Source organism: Colossoma macropomum, unplaced genomic scaffold (assembly GCF_904425465.1).
Source record: "Colossoma macropomum unplaced genomic scaffold, Colossoma_macropomum, whole genome shotgun sequence".
In the NCBI taxonomy this organism is placed as follows: domain Eukaryota; kingdom Metazoa; phylum Chordata; class Actinopteri; order Characiformes; family Serrasalmidae; genus Colossoma; species Colossoma macropomum.
In genome coordinates this window covers 21,548,253-21,566,978 of record NW_023494793.1, presented here as the reverse complement: position 1 = coordinate 21,566,978, position 18,726 = coordinate 21,548,253, and the positions used below count along the sequence as shown (strand labels likewise).

At 39.4% G+C, this 18,726-nt stretch overlaps 2 protein-coding genes across 5 annotated transcripts; one reads left to right on the top strand and one right to left on the bottom strand.

Moving 5' to 3' along the window:
• Positions 1–3,935: 3,935 nt before the first annotated feature.
• Positions 3,936–10,411, bottom strand: znf366 (zinc finger protein 366). Of its 4 annotated transcripts, none has more exons than XM_036578799.1 (5): positions 10,273–10,405; positions 7,367–8,562; positions 6,915–7,106; positions 5,679–5,853; positions 3,937–4,798 (listed from the first exon to the last, which is right to left on the bottom strand). In XM_036578799.1, exons 2-5 carry the CDS (start codon positions 8,423–8,425, stop codon positions 4,353–4,355), a joined length of 1,872 nt encoding a protein of 623 aa, XP_036434692.1. In that variant the 5' UTR covers positions 8,426–8,562; positions 10,273–10,405; the 3' UTR covers positions 3,937–4,352. The 4 variants fall into 4 exon arrangements, with proteins under 4 accessions (XP_036434695.1, XP_036434692.1, XP_036434693.1 ...); XM_036578800.1 differs by lacking the exon at positions 10,273–10,405 and adding an exon at positions 10,116–10,260; XM_036578801.1 differs by lacking the exon at positions 10,273–10,405 and adding an exon at positions 8,744–10,107.
• Positions 10,412–12,693: 2,282 nt separating this feature from the next.
• LOC118813455 (isotocin-neurophysin IT 1-like) lies at positions 12,694–16,995 on the top strand. The gene is made up of 4 exons (XM_036578803.1): positions 12,694–12,939; positions 13,070–13,191; positions 14,689–14,893; positions 16,628–16,995. The coding sequence occupies exons 2-4, from the start codon at positions 13,072–13,074 to the stop codon at positions 16,762–16,764; spliced, it is 462 nt and encodes a 153-aa protein (XP_036434696.1). The 5' UTR covers positions 12,694–12,939; positions 13,070–13,071; the 3' UTR covers positions 16,765–16,995.
• Positions 16,996–18,726: the final 1,731 nt, after the last annotated feature.

The following is an 18,726-nucleotide window of genomic DNA, read 5'->3' as shown; positions in this document are numbered from 1 at the left end:
TGGTGGGAAAACAGAGTACATGTTTGTGCCTCACCAGCCAAAAGAAATGTTATAGTTGTCTGAATGAAATACTGTAGTTGCAGTAATGCAGGAAATACAGTGAGTCAGGACAAAGACAAAAGGGTTTGAAGGGTTCTGATGACGGTGTGTGCTGACGTTTGGCCAAAACATCCTTTTCGTAGAACAAATTGATTCTTCAAATGGCAGAAAGGAAAGGAACCGTACAATTTACTTTAACTGAGTGGGCGGAAGGGTCTGTGTATCGAAATGATGAGACTAGAATCAACCGTCTCTAAAAACATCCTCGTCTCAGAGCCCTAACAGGCCTCAGTCATGCAGAGCACAGTATCTGTACCATAAGAAAATTCAATAATATGCCATTGTCACTATTTCATGTCTTTTGCAAATCTTTGTAGCCTCCTACGTACACTCCGTCCTGTATATAGCAGAAGTGGAACCAGTTGGAGAAAAAGAAACAGTGGTTATATTTTTCACGGCGGTGTACCTTTCTCATCAACAGGTCAGTTACGTTACAGACTCTCCTTTGTCCTGACTCATCCAGAGGTTTCACTTCAGCAGACCGCAGTCACAGTACCTGATTCTGCACCACTGCGTGCTTCCCATTGGTCTTGGGATTGAAACACTGAGGTGAAGAGAAGAGAGGATGAGGATATGAGAACTTCCTCTTCGCATTCATAGTTTCATCAGGACCAACGCCCAGAGAGGTGCACGGATTGAAACTCAGACAAACACAAAAAGTACACTTTAGTCTGAAAAACTGTTTGGCCTGATTTGGGAGGCTTAAGATGTCACTAAACAAAGCTTGTGAGAAAATCTCTTGAAAAAGTGGCAAGGCTCTGTGGAAATAGGCCTGAAATTACACCATAAACTCTAGTGGTCGATTTCATTAAGCCTAAGTGCTGGACAACTTTTGATAGAGAATCTCTATTCACAATGCTGTATTAGTCCTGGACTAGGCTTAAAGAAGATTGTCTGATTAAATGTTTAGATGTAAATCTGAAATTGGATGTGAAATACGATTCTAGAGAAGCCTTGAGTCAGAAATGTTCACAGCAGTGGTGATAGGAACCGGACATCCACATTGTTTAATCCATCTGAAAGCTACCCCTCATAAGATGGTTATGATTACACTGCCTGATGCCTCAGAGATTTTACAATAGTTTTGAGATAAGCTTTTGGTCTAAAACATATTTTTCAATAAATAAATATTAAGGAAAAACACCCTAAAGAAAACTACAGTGGTTTGTATAGTAAATAAAACAGTTACTAGTTACTACAACTAGTAATCCTAAAGGAATACTCCAGAATTTTTAACCTGATCTCTTTCTGTCATATCTCTAGTATACAGTCGATTATACAGACAATCATTTTAATGTATTTCTTTGTATTTAGTAGAAGAGCAGAAAACCTGCTGAAGCATCTGCCCGTTGACTTCTGTTGTATAGTAATTATATAGTGGGTTTTGCTAACAGGTGTATAAAAGTATGCATATAGCCATAAACTCTCCATAGACAAACACTGGCAGTAGAATTGGTCGTACTGAAGAGCTTTGTGACTTTAAACATGGCACTGTCATAGGATACTGCCTTTGCCACGAGTCAGTTCATTAAATTCCTGCCCTGCTAGATCTGCCCCGGTCAACTGTAAGTGCTATTGTGAAATGAAAGCTTCTAGGATCAACAACAGCTCAGCAACAAAGAGGTAGACAATGCAAACTCACAGAGCAGGCATGGCAAGTGCTGAAGTAAACAACGCATAAAAAATCACCTATCCTCTGTCGCATTGCTTACTACCAAATTGAGTTCCAAACTGCCCCTGGAAGCAACATCAGCACAAGAGCTGGGCTTCGGGAGCTTCATGAAATGGGTTTCTATGGGTAAGCAGCTGTACACAATGCCAGGCATAGGCTGCAGGGGTGTAAAGCACTCTGCCACTAGCCTCTGGAGCAGTGAAAACATTCTCTGGAGTGATGAATCATGCTTCACTATCTGGCAGTGTGATGGACGAATCTGGGTTTTGTGAATGCTAGGAGAACGCTACCTATTTTAATGCATAGTGTCAACAGTAAAGTTTGGTAGAAGAGGGATAATGGTCTGGGGCTATTTTTCAGGGTTTGGGCCTTCAAGGGAAGGCTTACGCTAATGCTACAGCGTACAAAGACATTTCAGACAATTATATGTCTAACTTTGTGGTGACCGTTTGGAGTAGGCCCTTTCCTGTTCCAGCATAACTGTATCCCTGTATGCAAAGCAAAGTCCATAAAGACATGGTTTGATGAGTTTGGTGTTATGGAACTCTAGTGGCCTGACTTCTACCCTACTGAATACTTTTAGGATGAAATGGAATGTCTACTGCAAGCCAAGCCGTCTTGTTCACACTTAAGTCGCTGAACTCTCAAATTTTTGGCTGAATGGGCACAAATTCCCACAGACACACTGCAACATCTTGTGAAAAGCCTTACCTGAAAAGTGGAGGCTGGTAAAACTGCAACAAGGGGGGCCAACTACATAATAATGCACATGGTTTTGGAATGGGATGTCCAACAAACTCTTATAGGTGCAAAAGCCATGTGTCCACATACAGATTAGATTGAAATACTCTGAAATATACCTTTAAGATGTATTAATCAGTAACTACTGTGAAAGTAATTAGTAATAGTTAAAGTAATGTAGTTATAAAAGTGACTGCTAAGGGGTCATGGAATTTAACAAGTTAAAGTGAATGTGGAGACAATAAATGAGATCAAATATGGTAGCTTTGACAACACCATGTAATGACAAATTCTCTTTTTCATTAATATAAAAAAGTGAGATTTTTAAAAATAATAAATCATTTCATGTTAAATCATTGGGGATTTTTATTTAGCCCAATGAAATCACTGGTGACTTAAGCTGTGATTGCTAGTGTATATTGTCAAGAAACACTGAGTTTTGTTTTTTTTTTGCCAAAAAAAGCATCAGTAGTCATAAACAATGACAAATACATCATAGTATAAAAATGAAGGTGGAGGCATTGGCCTGGAACCCCCACAGAGTCGAGACAAGGCTCGTTTGATCAGGTTGTATGCAGTATTCTCCTCTACTTCCTTTCCTTTGCCGGGAAATTCAGTCCTTTTCAAAGAGTACTAGCCGGATGCATAAAGATTCAGACTGAGAAAGACTCCTTTCATCTTTTTTTAATATTCTAGATGAATGTTCTCAAAATAGCCCAAATCAGTTTCAACTTGTAAAACATATATTTGTCACTTTTATTGAGGCTAACTGAATTGTGCACCGGCACTCTTAAAGAAGAAGGTTCTTCAAGGGTTCTTTATTAAAGACAATGGTTATGTATAAAACCATGAACACTCAGATAACCATTTGCATGCTTAAAGTGTTCTTCTATTGTTACAAACTAGACATTTGTGACAATAGAACATCCCTTTTTGGTGCCATATAAAACTCTTTTCAAAAAGGTTCTATACAGAACCATATACATCCATCAATATATATCAGTCTGAAGAACCATTTCATGATGCAAATAGCCCTTTAAGCATGCAAGTGGTTCTCCGAGTGTTCATGGTTCTATATAGAATAATTGTCTTTACTAAGAACCCTTAAAGAACCATCTTTGTTCAGAGTGTACTCTTATTTTCAGACATGACTTAAACTGAATGTGTTCAGCTTCATTCTGAAACAGAAGCTGTGTCACCGTTCTGTTTCCTGCATGAAAAATTCACAAAAACATTCATTCAAAGTAAAACTGTCCTTCTTAAGGACTCGTACATTAGCAGTTTCATACGTTGATGGTTTATAGGGCAGGCAGGAAGGCCTTTATGTTGTATAATGTATATGCACAAATATGATAGTAAAAGTGAACAAAATAGCCACACAAATGTTCGTAATGTATTAAAAGCACATTTATTTATAAATACAGATCAGGATTTCACAGAAAAAATAAAATCACAAGACAATTTGTTATGGCATTTATTTACATGTTATTTCTCAAGCATTGAAAAAAATCAAGAAAAAGACAAATATTAAACTGTTATCACACTGTCAGTACAAGAAATAAAAACATTGATCTGTGAGTCATTTCAGCAATCACGTTCTCTATCAAAACTAAATCACCTCCTCTCAAAATGTCATGCATGCACATTGTTAGAGATAATGTATTGAGTAAACAATTGAAGAAATTTATATTAATTTCTTTAAAAAATATACAGTTTTATTAGCACATTTGTTTATGCTACAATACCGCTGAAAACCAAAACCTATTTCACAGAATTTTTGCAGTTTATTTATATATTTATATTTTTTCCCATGAGACAGTTTACAAGAAGTTAAGCAGAATCATTCACAGCTTAATTCTCTGTGCCGGTACGATCTGGCAGTGTAAATCTCTCCATCTGAAAGTGAGCCTTGCTGACTCTCGCTGTAACGTATGCACTGGAACTCCTCCTTGCTCACGTAGAACTGCTTCTCGCTACTGTTATCCTCTTCATCGACATGGACTGTGACGTCCTCTTCCTCCTCATCTTCGTCGTCCGCCTCTCTGGCCTCCAGGGCTCCCCCCAGTTCAGGCTGGTAACGGTCAGGGCTGTACTGGCTCATCCTGTACAGACTGTCCTCGTCCTCCTCCCGGCTGGAACTGCCCCCCCTCACGCTCTCGCCGTCTGACTGAGAGAGGCGCGGCTGAGGCCGGGTCTTCTGGGACAGGTCGAAGGGCTCGTCCTGGCTGAAGCGGGACAGGAGTCGCAAGGGTGCTGACAGGCACAAGCGCCCCCGCCGCCTGAATACTTTAGCCATAAGAGAACAGAGGAAACACATCAGCAATGGCTTCATCTGATTATTCTTGAAGGTTTTAAGAAGGTTGTTCAGCTAAAAATCAAATTTATGCAATTTTCCCCTTTAAGTTTGGCATCTGAACATTATGAGAGGCAGATACTCATCATTGTGTGCATTATGCTGGTTGGACGGCCCTCTTCATCTATGTGGTGTGATAGACATTGGATTTTGTTTATTTGTATGGTCTTCACTGGATGCTTGCCACCATTTATTACTTACATGCTAACTTTTAATAGTGGTGCTTAGCAAAAAGGTCCTAGTTATTTTTAATAAGCTTGACAAATCCAGTTTTATTCACTATGCACTTGCAACTTGGAATACCTTGCAAACATAATATAAAGCTGATCCTACTTCTCTGTTTTATTGTTCTTTATTTATTGTTTTATTTACTTTTAAAGTTTTTTTTTTATTTATTAGTGAAGTAATGGTACCTTATAGCTATCAATTTAGCATCATACAAACTGCATGTTTACATCAACAAACACTTGTCTCAAACCACATAAGCAAGCCTTTGTGAGATTAACATGAACCTGAACAACTCAATGTGGTTTGAGACAAGTATTTGATGATTTAAGCATGCAGTTTGTACTATGCTAAATTGATTGCTAGCTTCCATTACTTGCTAGCTACATTAGCCCCCAGACATACTGATATTTATAAAAATGGACAAGATACTGTTCTGAGCTATGCAACATACATTAGCCCTTTTTATAGATAACAGCATGGTGACAGTATAATACAGTGTCAGAGACCATATAAGCTAATGCATATAATTTGATTGTTCATCAAACTATCACTTTAAACTCAATGTTGGCTGGTGATGCTTCATACCTCGGGCGTCTAGGCCTCGGTCCATGATGCCGTGTTTGACCTTCATGTGTCGAGTCAGATTCCCTTTCAGAGTGAACTTGCTCGGGCAGTACAGGCACTTGAATGGCTTGCTGTCAGAGTGCAAGTGCATGTGGCCCATCAGATTATGCATTCTGTTGAACTCCTTCCCACACAGCTGAAAAGAGAACAGAATAATTCAGGCTACAGCAAATCAACACTTATAGACAACTGTGAGATGTACACTACATAAGGCATAATAGCAAAAACATTCAATTCTGCCTCTTCATTGTATGTTTGTAGGTTTAAGGCTATATAGGTTTCTTAGGCGAGACCTATGAAGGAACCTCAAAATTAGCACTGCTGTCCCCTTTGCTCGCATTCTAAACTTAAATGACTTTCAAGGAAATGCAGAGAAAACACTGCCATAAATTTAGCTGTTACTGAACGCGCTCAGAGGTGAGAGTAATCATGAATGAGTGAGCCGAGAAACAAGAGGAAAAGGCCAGCAGACAGAGCCAGAGGCTGGCTGGGAAGGGCACTCCTGCGCTGTCCTTCCTCTGCATTCTTTTTTTTTATTAGGGTGGGCCTTTCCTTCAGGAGGAGAGAGGGACTGTAAACTGTCCAAAAGGACCGTGAGAAAACAGGAAGTGCTCCCAAGCACAAGAGAAAGCGAGATGAAATCTATTTGCGGGGCCTTTTCTCGGGGGACGAGAGAGCCATTGTTACAGGGGCAGTTTGCGCGGCGATATCCTTCCTATGGACGAAGAGACGCGCGGCTGCCAAAAACGCAGCTATCTGGTCATCGCTTCAAGCCGCCCATCTCAGCCCAAGGTCACAAGCATTTCAAAACAACAGGGACCCCAAAAAACGTCTTTGTGTGTTTTAGGACGTATCTGTCCAGAAACTTGCATCTCTGTAAATACAGTACGCTTAAAGATGCATGTCCATTTTTCTTTCAAATGATTGAAATAAGACTTGCACTGATAAGAATCAGAACAAACTGAAATTGATCCGATTCCTAACACTGTTACATGGTGGTATTAAATTACACTGTTCATAGTGCTGACTACTCTGAAACCTGACCTGATACAGCCTGGTTTGGAAAGAGCATTTTATCTGACCTCGGCCTTTTCTAATTCTCCTCATTCCCCAAGTAACAAGAATCAGCTTTGCATAATAATTCCCCGCTTAGATTTAGGCTGGGTTATTGTAATGTAAGTCACGTCGGCAGTGCACCTTGCATTTGTATGGCTTGATGTCAGAGTGGACGATCATGTGAGCCTTGAGCGTCTGCTTCTGGACAAAGCTCTTGTAGCACAGGTGGCACTGGTAGGCTCGGATGTTGGTGTGGATCAGAACATGGCGTTTCATGTTGGCCAGAAGGGTGAACTCGCGTCCACAGATGCGACACTTGTGCTCCTTTACTCCCTGAAAGGCATGAAGATGTCTAGTCAGTACACGGCTTAATACAGTTGTTCTGAACCCTGGTCCAGAGGCATTCCTGCTCAATTTAGTGTCTTCCCCATGGTATGACTTTCAGTTGATTTGTTGCATCAGGTGCTAAAGCTAGGAACCCGTTAACAAGTGCAAGCTGGGGATATTCCGGGACCAATGGTATCACATTTGTTTGGCGTACTCTGCAACTACCACTAAATGAAAATTGGGCTCGGTCTTATCTTCCACCTTACCTTGTGGGTCAGCGTGTGCTGCTTGAGATGGTGCGACTGGACAAACTCCATGCCACACTCACTGCAGATGTAGGGCCGGATGTCCTTGTGCTTCATCATGTGGTTCTGCAGCTGGCTGGGGTACTGGAAGGTCTTCCCACACTCACTACAGTCATACTGGACCGGGCCCCGGTGTGCTGTCAGGTGCCGTTTCAGCTGGGCCAGCGTAGGGAAGTCCAGACCGCACTCCACACAGACGTTCTCCTGGCCCCTCTCGTGCTTGAGCTCATGGGCCCGCAGCTCGCTGGGGTAGGCAAAGCCCCGGCCACAGACTCCACAGCTGTAGGGCTTGACGTCACTGTGCTGCATCATGTGCCTCTTTAGATGGCTAGTCTGGGTGAAGGCCTTGTGGCATACCTGGCATTTGTGGGGCCGGGCGCCCTGGTGGGTCAGCATGTGTGTGTGCAGGTGGCTCAGCTGCTTGAAGAGCTTGCCACAGAGGCCACAGCCATGCGGCTTGATGCCACTGTGGCCCAGGATGTGTGTCACCAGGTTGTACTTTGAGGTATAGGACTTCTCACACATCCGGCACTTCCAGCGCTTCTGGTCACCCCCCACGTCCACATAGTAGCTGTCGTCCACGTGGACGTTCAGGCCCAACTTCTCAGCAGAAGAAGCTTTGGAGCCCTCTTGGCTCCTTCGGCGGTATCTCAGTGCCTCGCTCTGGAAGAAGTGATTGGGAGAAAGATGCATGACTGGGCCGGGCATGGCGAAAGGGAAAGGTACCAAGCTTGGATGGAGAGGTGGGAAGTATGGAGGGGGAGGAGGAGGAGGGTGCAGTAAAAGTGGGGAGGGTGGCCATACTGGCATGGGCTTGATCGTCTCCTGCTTGACATGCACAGTATCATATCTGCCCAGGACTCGATGGAACTGAAGCCTGTTTAGATCGATCATCTCTGGGATGTACTTGTGCGGGTGAGGGCGGGATGGGATGGGTTGGACAATTGGGTAGGGAAGATGGGAGAGGTCAACAGTTCTGGAATCATCTGTCCTCTTGGGTTTGTAGTCGTTGGGGTCCATTTTGAAAGCGTGCTTGGGATTGCTGATTTAAGAACCTCTCAGGGAGGAAAGGTTGTGGTTATGGGTCAGAACAAGTCCTCAAATTTTTGTCTTGTGGGTTCTTTCTTTCAGCATTTGTGGATTTGTCCATCACTTGCCTGGGGATACAAACAACATCAGAGTCATTGACTTAATATCAGGCAGCTACAGACCTTTCCTGCTAATGTGCCTAGAGTTCAGTCTATGACAATGCAGCAGAATACCACATTACTTTCTCAAGTTCTCCAGACAGAAGAAAGAAAGGATCATCATCCATGCTTAAACGGGAAGTGCACTCACATAGACAAACCTCTCTCCCTCTCATTTTTCGCTTCTCCATGTCGCTTTACCGGACTTGTCTTTCACTTCGGTCCTGCAAGCACTTCTCTTTTCTCTCTCGTCCTACATGACAATGCTTTTAACATCTGTTTGATTTTTTTCAGGTGAAACGCGAAACAGTTTGATAGGTGCCAGTGACCAGCAGTATGTCATTGTTTGCCTGCAGCTGACCTTGCTAAACAGCGGGAAAGTGAATGGGGAAGACCGAACAAAAAAAGAAACACAGGAACTTAAGCAGTTCTTCTTTGACCACATGTTAATTGTTTGGGTTTTTCATGTTTCTGTCACTATCGCTGCTATTAAGGTGAGAATTTCCCCAAAACCTCATCAGATAATAAAGGAAGTATCACCTTAAACTGCTCTTTTCTAATTGTTTAGATGATATTAACACTAAAGATAGTTTTGAAAAAAGATGGGCTCAATTTGAAGCATACAAAGAACATTCCAGCCCCACGTTCCATTCGTTGCATAAGTTTGTGCTTATTATGAAAATTATAACAGAAATCTTTAGAGTGGTAATGGAGCACTAATTTTTTTATGACATTGTGAAAATGCAAAATATATTTGTTGTTTTAAAGTCAAATGAAATGCACCCCATTTTTTTGCTTAACATCAAGTGCATGACAAAAAGAGCACAAACTATTAGATATTTTACTAAAATCACAGTACAAAGACAAACTTTGTCAAATTTAGTAAATCATAAAAAATATAGGTACTGTGCAAAAGTCTTAAGTAGGCAAGAAGACGATTTAAATCTGTTTGTGTGGGCAGTAAATGTTTATGCCAGTAAAAATATAACAAACACCATATAACATTAGAAAACATACAAATAAATGTAAATACAGTAAGACATTGATATTCTAATCAGAACAATGCAAGTTTGATTCCTGACTTCTCACTGCTCTCTAACTATTTCATCGATTTGTAAAATTCCATCAGCAGCACCTGATTTCATTTCAAGGATTGATAATCTGAAGCTGGTGTTGGATGGTAACTGTAAATGCTAGACTTCCAAGAGAAGCTTTATTCCAAAGTTAGTGTTTGTTGAACAAAAATATACTTACTGCCCAGATAAATGGCTACATTGGCACCTGTAAAACGTTTGCGCATGTTCCATGAAAGCATAAATTCTTAGCATGCGTACATATTGCATAACCAACAAACATGGTCAAACTTAGCAATGAGAGTTCTAAACCTTACAGAACTACTCGCGCTACAACATCTTAGCAAGACATAGTGTACAGAATCACTGTGTGAGATAAGACTGTTGCAAGACAGTAATTGTTGAAGACGCAACCACCTCAGCCGGCACCTGTAAAAACACTCTACTCACTTCAGTGGCCACAGTCTGCCCGGCTCCCTGTCCCTGATGTATTCAGATAGTAAAGAGAGGCTCCTCCTCACTCAGTGCCCTTGATTAGAGACTACCCTGCCCCTGCCCAGAATGTGAGTGCGTGTTAGCATGGAGCCAGCGGCCCCCGGGCACTTACCTGACGCTTGCCCTGCGCTCTGGACAATGAGCCTCCAGGCCAGCAGACAGCATTTGAAGTGACTTAAGAAAGAGAACAGGAACAATCACTTTGTTCCCATTTTTCAGATGAGTACCTTCGGAGAGAAGGAAGGAAGGGAGGGGAGAGGAAGTCAACAAGCCTGTGCCTTCCTGCCGAAAAATAAGGAAACACTAGATAGACATCTCCATTTCTCTTCAAACTTGTGCAGTTGTGTGGATAAGAAAAAAATACTAAATGTATTCATTGAGAAAGGCTGAATGTAAAGATGTATAGATTTAGTGGTGGAGTTTCATGGAGACATGCTTTAGAGCAGGCATTGACCTCTAAAAGGAAGAACCTCTCGTAGACAGTGTGTTTGTGTCCAATTCCTCTTTCAGCTCTGCCTGTTTGGATGGAAGTGGGGAAACTTTCAGAGTTTCACCAAATATACCTTGGTGAAAATTTCTCCCTATCTTTAGTGCAATATTAGCATGTAGTATGTGACTTTTTGCTGTACGCTGCAAAAAAATAGATCTTTGGAAGTGACAACATCTTAAATCTATAGTCAATATTTTAAATTTCAATAAGACATTTTTTAAATGTTGTGAGAATATTATAAGACATTTTTACTTGTTTTAAGTTGCTTTATCTAGTAAAATTGTCTTACTCTATTGGCTGACACTTTTGCTAGTTTAAAGACTTAAAGCTTAATACACGCAAAAGTATCTGCCAATAGAATAAAATAGAATTTTACTAGATAAAATGACTTAAAGTGAGTGAACAATGTCTAGAAATATATTAAATAATCTCACAATGTTCATACAACAATCTCAAAAAGAGAAATGCACTTTTTACACCTCTGCACATTTTAATGCACAACCACTGTTTGTTTGCTGAATTTAACATATTGAGGAAAAAAAACATAAAATGTTTTTTATATTGTACATTTTATATTGTATTTTTTTTCTAGATATATTAAACTCTGCAAAAAAATAGAAGTTGTGCATTAAAATGTGCAGAAAATGTCATATATGAATATATTCTCTGTAGAAGATGTTTTAATATATTTTCATTCAGAAAATCAACAAAACGTCATTTGACTGGGTGTATTCAAACTTTTTCATATGACTGTATATTGACTACATTTAAGGTGAGTTCACTTGCTAAGATATCTTTTTTTTCAATGTAACATGAATATATGATTAATAGATCAGTACATTCAGCACATGGCAGGGTAAGCAAAACCTGACACTGGAGGCCATGTGAAAGAAACAAAATACTGAAGGTAAGCTACAAACTTCTATTCTGTAATACAGTGTTGGCACACAGCAATTTCCATCTATACATTTGAGCTTATATCTGAGAATATGTGATCTTAAGTCAGCCTATTATTATTATTTATTAAGCCGGAAGACATTAATTGAGCAAATCTCATGGCTGGCTGAAGAGCAATTACTAAGATGATCATCACTTCATGTTATGAGTCTTATTACAACAGTTAACCTGCTGACCCACCTGAGGGAGAGTCATTTCAATTAGACGCTGGAGAAATGGAAAAAGCATGTACACGTGTGTTTGTGTTGCTTGTGACGGGGTTTAATAAGTAAAAATATCCATGTTTTGAGTTAGTTCATGTGCATATATAACACATCAACTTAATAGGTTAAAAAGTCAAAAATAAGAAAAAGTTAATAACAATTTGCAAGTGCTCCCACAATTCAACTGCAAACAGGGCTGTTTCTTGCCATGAGCAGTTGCTTTGGGCCCTGAGCTTCAAGAGGCGCCGAAATATTCAGTTATTTATTTGTATTTAATATTGTTTGCGTCATTCGTTGTTTTTCTTATTGTGAAATGTTTTATAAGGCCATCATGACTTTGTTTCCAAAAGATCAAGAACACTAAAATTTGAAAGAGAATAATACATGTACCACTTAATTTTACTTTGTAATGTTGTTGTATTTGTATTTATGTCATTTTCACATTTCAGTGTAGTTGTTTAAAGATTCTATTTCCCCTAAACATTGTTTTATTGTATTTACAAGAGTATGTATTACATTTTTCCTGGGCAATATGGAATTCATTCTTTTTCATTCTTGCATGCCAAATGTGATTAAATTCAGGTAAGTGGGTGCCCCCAAAGTATGATCTCATATGATATATGATGTATGATGTTTTGGACAGCCAAATATTTATTAAAACAGCCCTGAATGTAAATGAAAATGATGATCACAGTGTTTGTGTTGATCTTTGATCACCATCTGCCTCCTCAAACCTGATGCACAGAGAAGAAAATAGCCAATTTGGTACACAACGGAAAGAGCAAAGGAAGTGTGCAAATGCACGAAAGCTTTCATTTGACTAACTGTTCTTCTCTCATCTTCTCTCTGTTCCGCTCTGGTGGCAGATGCACGATCACGCACGCAGGTTTGTAGTGACCCTTTGCAAGACCTTAGGCCAAGTGGCTACAGAATCATTGACCTAATCAGATGTTATTATTAACTGGACTGATTAAGGTTGAGTCATTAGACTTAAGCAGTAGGGGTGAAGCCGTGGCACTCGCTTCGCTCATCAGGTGAGTATAAAAAGGCCATCTGTGGCTCTCAACTCCTAAAACATCTTCGCCTTTTCTCACTTGCTCAACTGCCAGCATCAGAACCTCATCAAGCAGTAAGTAACTCAGTCTGTCTGGAGGTGTCATCAAATTAGATGCATTATCTGTTTTCATTCTTCAGTTTAAGTGTAGGATGATAACATATTGTTGCCATTTGTCATAACCTCTTTCCTCTCATTCCTGCAGCTATGTCTGGGAACACACTGTACGTCTCTTTGCTGTGCCTTCTTTCTCTCGCCTCGGCCTGCTATATCTCCAACTGCCCAATAGGTGGCAAGAGATCGCTGATAGACACACCATCCCGCAAGGTACGATAACATGTCTCACCTTATACGTGTAAGTGTGGTATCATCAGAACAACATATGAAGATCTGAAGATGTTGCAGTCTTAAAATACAGGTTCCTAAATGGTTCTTGGTTGGGATGTACAGTTACCTGAAAAAAAAACCTGATATTTAACTGGTAGTGAACCTTTACCTGAAGAAGAACCTGAAGGTTCTTTTTTTTAATTTTGCCTAATTTAGTCACTGAGATCAGATTGTTCCGAGTGGTTTGGTGTGAAATAGTTCATTATAGATAAACTTACTGACTTGTCTTTCTTTACAGTGGTGGTGATAGGAACCAGGGATCACAATGTATGCAACACAAATATAGCCATTTGTCTTATTATCCAACTAGTAAACTTAAACATGCCTTCTGAGTTTTTATATGTAATGTTGATAAAATGACGTAACAAATGTAAAATAGTGAATAGTGGTAAATTTGAAAAAAATAACTTTAGAAACTACTTTTCCTTATAACACCATGAATCTACCATTTCACCATTATTGTACTAAAAAAATATTTTAGATCAAACATTTATATCAAAGCTATCATAAAACAATGCATCAGGCACCAGGCAGTGCATTTATGACCATTTCATACAGTAACTTTCTGTGAGGGAGCTTTTAGAGGCTTTTAACACTGTGGACATCAGGTTCCACGGTGAACAATTCTGACTCGGTAAGTATCTCTAGAACGAAGCATTTCACATCAGGCCATTCTGAATGACTTTATTCACATCGTGACTATTTAATTAGGCAGTAAATGTGAAAAATTGGTGGAATTCCTCCTTAAAAAGGTTAAAAGATTGTTTAGAGAATCAAAAGTTGGGCATCTATAGCATTGTTCCAAAGGAGCTCTTTATTTTTATGAAATATAACATTTTCTGTGACTATTTGCTTCTACAGTCACTGAATATTAAATATGAATTAAATATTTTTCCTATTATGTATTGCAATGTATGTCTTCATTTCTCTCCACCCTTCTTAAATGAGGGAAGAACATGATTAAATTAAATTTGCTGTTTAGAAATGTTACTTGAACTGTAACATGGCTTTGTAGCTGAACTGCTTAAAACTACTGACTAAACTAGTATCTTACACCTCAGCAACAACACATAAAACAGCATATCCCAATTCCTTTATTTATACATAAGTTTTTTAGCATAGTTCCATTCTAGCATCCATTTACATGTCCATTTGACCCCTTTTATCATCTGTGAATGTATAATTCCTTTGTCTTGTTTTTAAAATACATCTACACTGAAAAAAGAAATGATGTAAACTGACATGATTCAAATGAGTACATAATTTCCGCAGGAATAAAACACATTACATCAAGCCAACTATTGCCAAACAATAATAAAGGTCACATGTAATATGTTTTACTCATGTGGAAATGATATAGACATTTAAATCAAATAAATTAAATGCCTTTCTTTATTCAGTCTGATCCTTTGGTGTAAAATCTTCTTTCTTATACAGTGTATAGCGTGTGGTCCTGGAGACAGGGGCCGCTGCTTTGGCCCCAGTATTTGCTGCGCTGCAGGACTGGGCTGCTATGTGGGCTCTCCAGAGGCAGCGGGCTGTGTGGAGGAGAACTACCTGCCCAGCCCGTGTGAGAGCGGAGGAAGAGCGTGTGGGTCTGAGGGAGGACGCTGCGCTGCACCGGGAATCTGCTGCAACACAGGTCAGCGTGGGTTTGTACACTTAGCCGTGTTAGTCACTGAGATAAGGACAACTTCATTTTACAACTTCTTAGAAATGGTGCCCTGATTCGCAACAGATGTTTGCACATTGATATGCTGGCACAAAATGTGTGAGTTGTCCAGTGATCACTTGAAGCACTGTTTTATAGGCTATTTCAGCAGTGATTGTGCTACTGGAGTGCATGTACTTGTACAATTAAAATAAACTTTGAACTTTGCAGGAGTTTCTAAATGTGCTGTGGCACACCTGCTATGCTTACCTACACTCTTAAAAAAAGGGCTCTTAGTAAAGACAGTAGTTTCATATAGGACCATGAACACTCAACGAACCAATTGCATGCTTAAATGGTTCTTTGGATGGTGAAATTGTTCTTCAGATTGATGTAGAATTGTTGTATATGGTTCTATGTTGATGGTTCTATATAGTTCCAAAAAAGGTTCTGCTATTGTGGTGATGTCAAGCTTTTAACAATAGAACCATACACAACAGATTCTCTATCAATCTGAAGAACCATTTCATGATGCAAAGAACCCTTTAAGCATGCAAATGGTTCTCTATAGAACTCATGGTTCTAAATAGAACCATTCCCTTCATTAAAGAACTCATGAAGAGCCATCTTTTTTGAGAGTGTTGGTAAACATAGCAGGTGTGTCACAGTGCACGTAACCACATAAGTGTAGTTTAGATTATGTAACAACTCAGTGAGATTTGAAGCAGTGGTGTGAGGATGTAGGCCTGCAGTTGTTGGCATCATTAGCCTTCAGTGCAAAACTGTGGAAGCTCTTTTCTAAACCATGCATGTCTTTGCTGATTATATTTGGAGAAAGGGGGAAATTAGATAACACTTCGTCAGAATGCTGCTTAAATAGGGACTTCATAACACACAAATAAACACAACATTTACATAAATCAGTGCTTGAGTATTTATAAACAGCTTATTCCGGTAAGAAGACAATATCTTTTAAGAAGTAAATGACATTGCAGTGACATAAAAGGCCTTAAACTAAAGTGATAAAGTTATGAAGCATCACTCCCAAGCAATGGAACGATTAAGTTAGAGGCCTAGTTAAGAACAACCCACAGTATATCAGTCATATGGGATATTTTGATATTTGAGTACAAAAGTACACCATTTCTTGTTTATAAATGTAGTACAGTTCCAAAAGTCAAAGTACTTGGAGTTATTAAAATTATTGTTTTATGATATTGTGACGAACAAGTTCTATTAAGGAGGATTGTGTGGTTGCAGACAAGAAGAACATAGTTAGTTGTTCATGTCTGCAGCAATACAGGTCTCCTTAAAAGTACTTTTGCACTTTAACTCATAAAAAGTCATTAAGGGACTTCGTAACCAGGCCTCTGACTATTAAGTTCCATTGCTTGGTAATGATGCTTCATAACAGTGTTTTAACTGCACCATATGCCCATCACTTTAGTTTAAGGCCACTTATTTCCACACAATCTCATTTACTTCATGAAATATCCTGGTTACTCACAAGATCTGTTCATAAATGCTCATATATTGCTTTAAAAATATGTTAGTCAGTGCTTACGTATGTATGTGTTATGAAGCCCCTATGTAGGTACCCTTTACATAAGGTGTTACCAAAAAAGACATTTTGTTTTCACCAAAATAGCTCTTTAAAGGCATTTACATTTACGAAAAACAAAACATGTTGAAAATTATTGGGTCTCTTTTAATTTTGTTCCACAGAGGGTTGTAGCGCCGATCAGTTGTGTATGACCGAAGATGAAGCTGATTCAGAGAGTAATGATGGTCTTGGAGGAGATGTCCTGATGAAGCTCCTGCACCTGGCCAGACAGCACCCGGCCAGCAGAAACCACCAGTGAGCCTAAGAGAACACTGGATTTGATTGGTGTGGTATTTGTATTACTGGAGCACTGGCTCTTAGACAACATAATGCACTCCCCCTTTGAAATGACTTTGTATCAAATGTAGCTGGGATGCATTTTATATATAAACATTTATACATAAAATGTATCCTAAACTTTAAGGCACTGACTGCTAGCTTGCTCTTGGAATATGGCTATGTGTTGATAATAAATGTAGAGAAGGAATCATATTGTCATTTTTGTGTCCTCGATATCTGGTTTTATCCTTGTTTCTACCCGCTTTGATATAATGTCATTTTGATCTCATGGTTGTAAAATGATAAGCAGGTTGTACATGTCAGAACCACAATCTAATTGATGAAGTCGGCCCTTTCATGCATTATCTCCTGAACACTATCGAATGTTATCTCTTGTTCTTCTGATGCCTATTGAAGTGTTGAGTCATGCAGTTAATCCTAAAGCACTGGATTGATTCACTAATCATGGAAGACAGTGACATGGATTAGTTTTTAGGTGCGTTTCAGTAACATTTCTCATTTATATTTACAGCAAACGCTCTTATGCAAAGTGGCTTACAGAAGTGCTGTGTTGTCTGTCCTTACGCTAGTGTCTAAATATAGCCATGAGCTAAGACACTGCCTGAAACAGGAGTCAGTGTTGATACCTAGATACATAAACAATACATAGCGATTACAGGATTTTCGCAAGATTAGAGTTCTTTTAAATGCTTATTGAAGAGATGAGTCTTTAGTTTGCATTTGAAGACAGCAAGGGACTCTCTCAGCAGGTTTTTTTTTGCTGCAATAGCCAATCAGCCAGTAGCTGAAGCTAAACCTGTCCATCTATGTCTTGTTTCTGATAAGACTGTGGAACAGCAGACTGATAATAGACATTGATTGAGAGAAGAAACCCTTAGTCCAAAGTCCAAATGAGCACAAACATCAGTGTGAAGGAGCACAGATTCATGGCCTTGGTCTAACAGTAATTACTACTGACGTTAATATAGCAACTGTTGGTATATGAATTCCCTCAGTGAAATGCTCCATTGTTGATGGAGATGCCAGGTTGCAATGCATTTTTACCAGCTGCTAATAATAGAGGTTTCCAAAGACCTTCAGAAGGTAGCTGACCAAGTTTCTGAATGCTTCTTATACATATATCTCTTTGGCATCTTATGGCTGGGATGTTTTTTGTTGTGACTATTTACTGTTTCATCGCAGAGCTGAGAAAGCTTAAAAGAATCCATACAGAACTAGAGGATAAGGATACAATAATGATCTGGTAATATTCCTTAGAGCTCAGTATCTACACAAACACAAGAAACCTTTTCAGATCTTTTTTTGAAGCATTTATTAGATCATTGACCTGGCTTGTAACTCCCTCACTCGCTCCCTCACTCTTGCACTCTTACTCACTCAGTCATGCACTCTCTCTTTCACTCATTCACTCGCTCACATACTCACTCAAATACTCATTCACTTGCTCACTCACACTTACTCTGTCACTCGTTCACTCACTCATGCACTCACTCCCTCACGTACTCGCTTTCTCTCACTCATTCATTTTCACACTCACTCACACATTCACATATACTCATCGTTCATTCTTTCACATTTAGCAGGTTGAAGATTCTCCACAAGGGGGTGCCATTAGCAGTCCAATAGCTTGTGATATTTCACAAGAGCAGTGCATTGCATAAATGACATACTGTGTCCTTGTTCACTACGCCATCTATTGACACTGTAAAAAATTAAAGTCAACTTGCCTTAGTTCAGTAAAAGTTCCCATATGTTTTAGTACTGCAGCGTTAGGTAAACAATGTTAAATTAAAGTTAAGTTTAAAAGCTTATGTATTAAAAAAACATATAAGTAAATGTGGTTGCCTCCTGATAAGCTGCTTACATTTTTGGTGTTATTGGCCTGATCATCAGAAGATCATGAGTTTGATTCCCAGCAAAG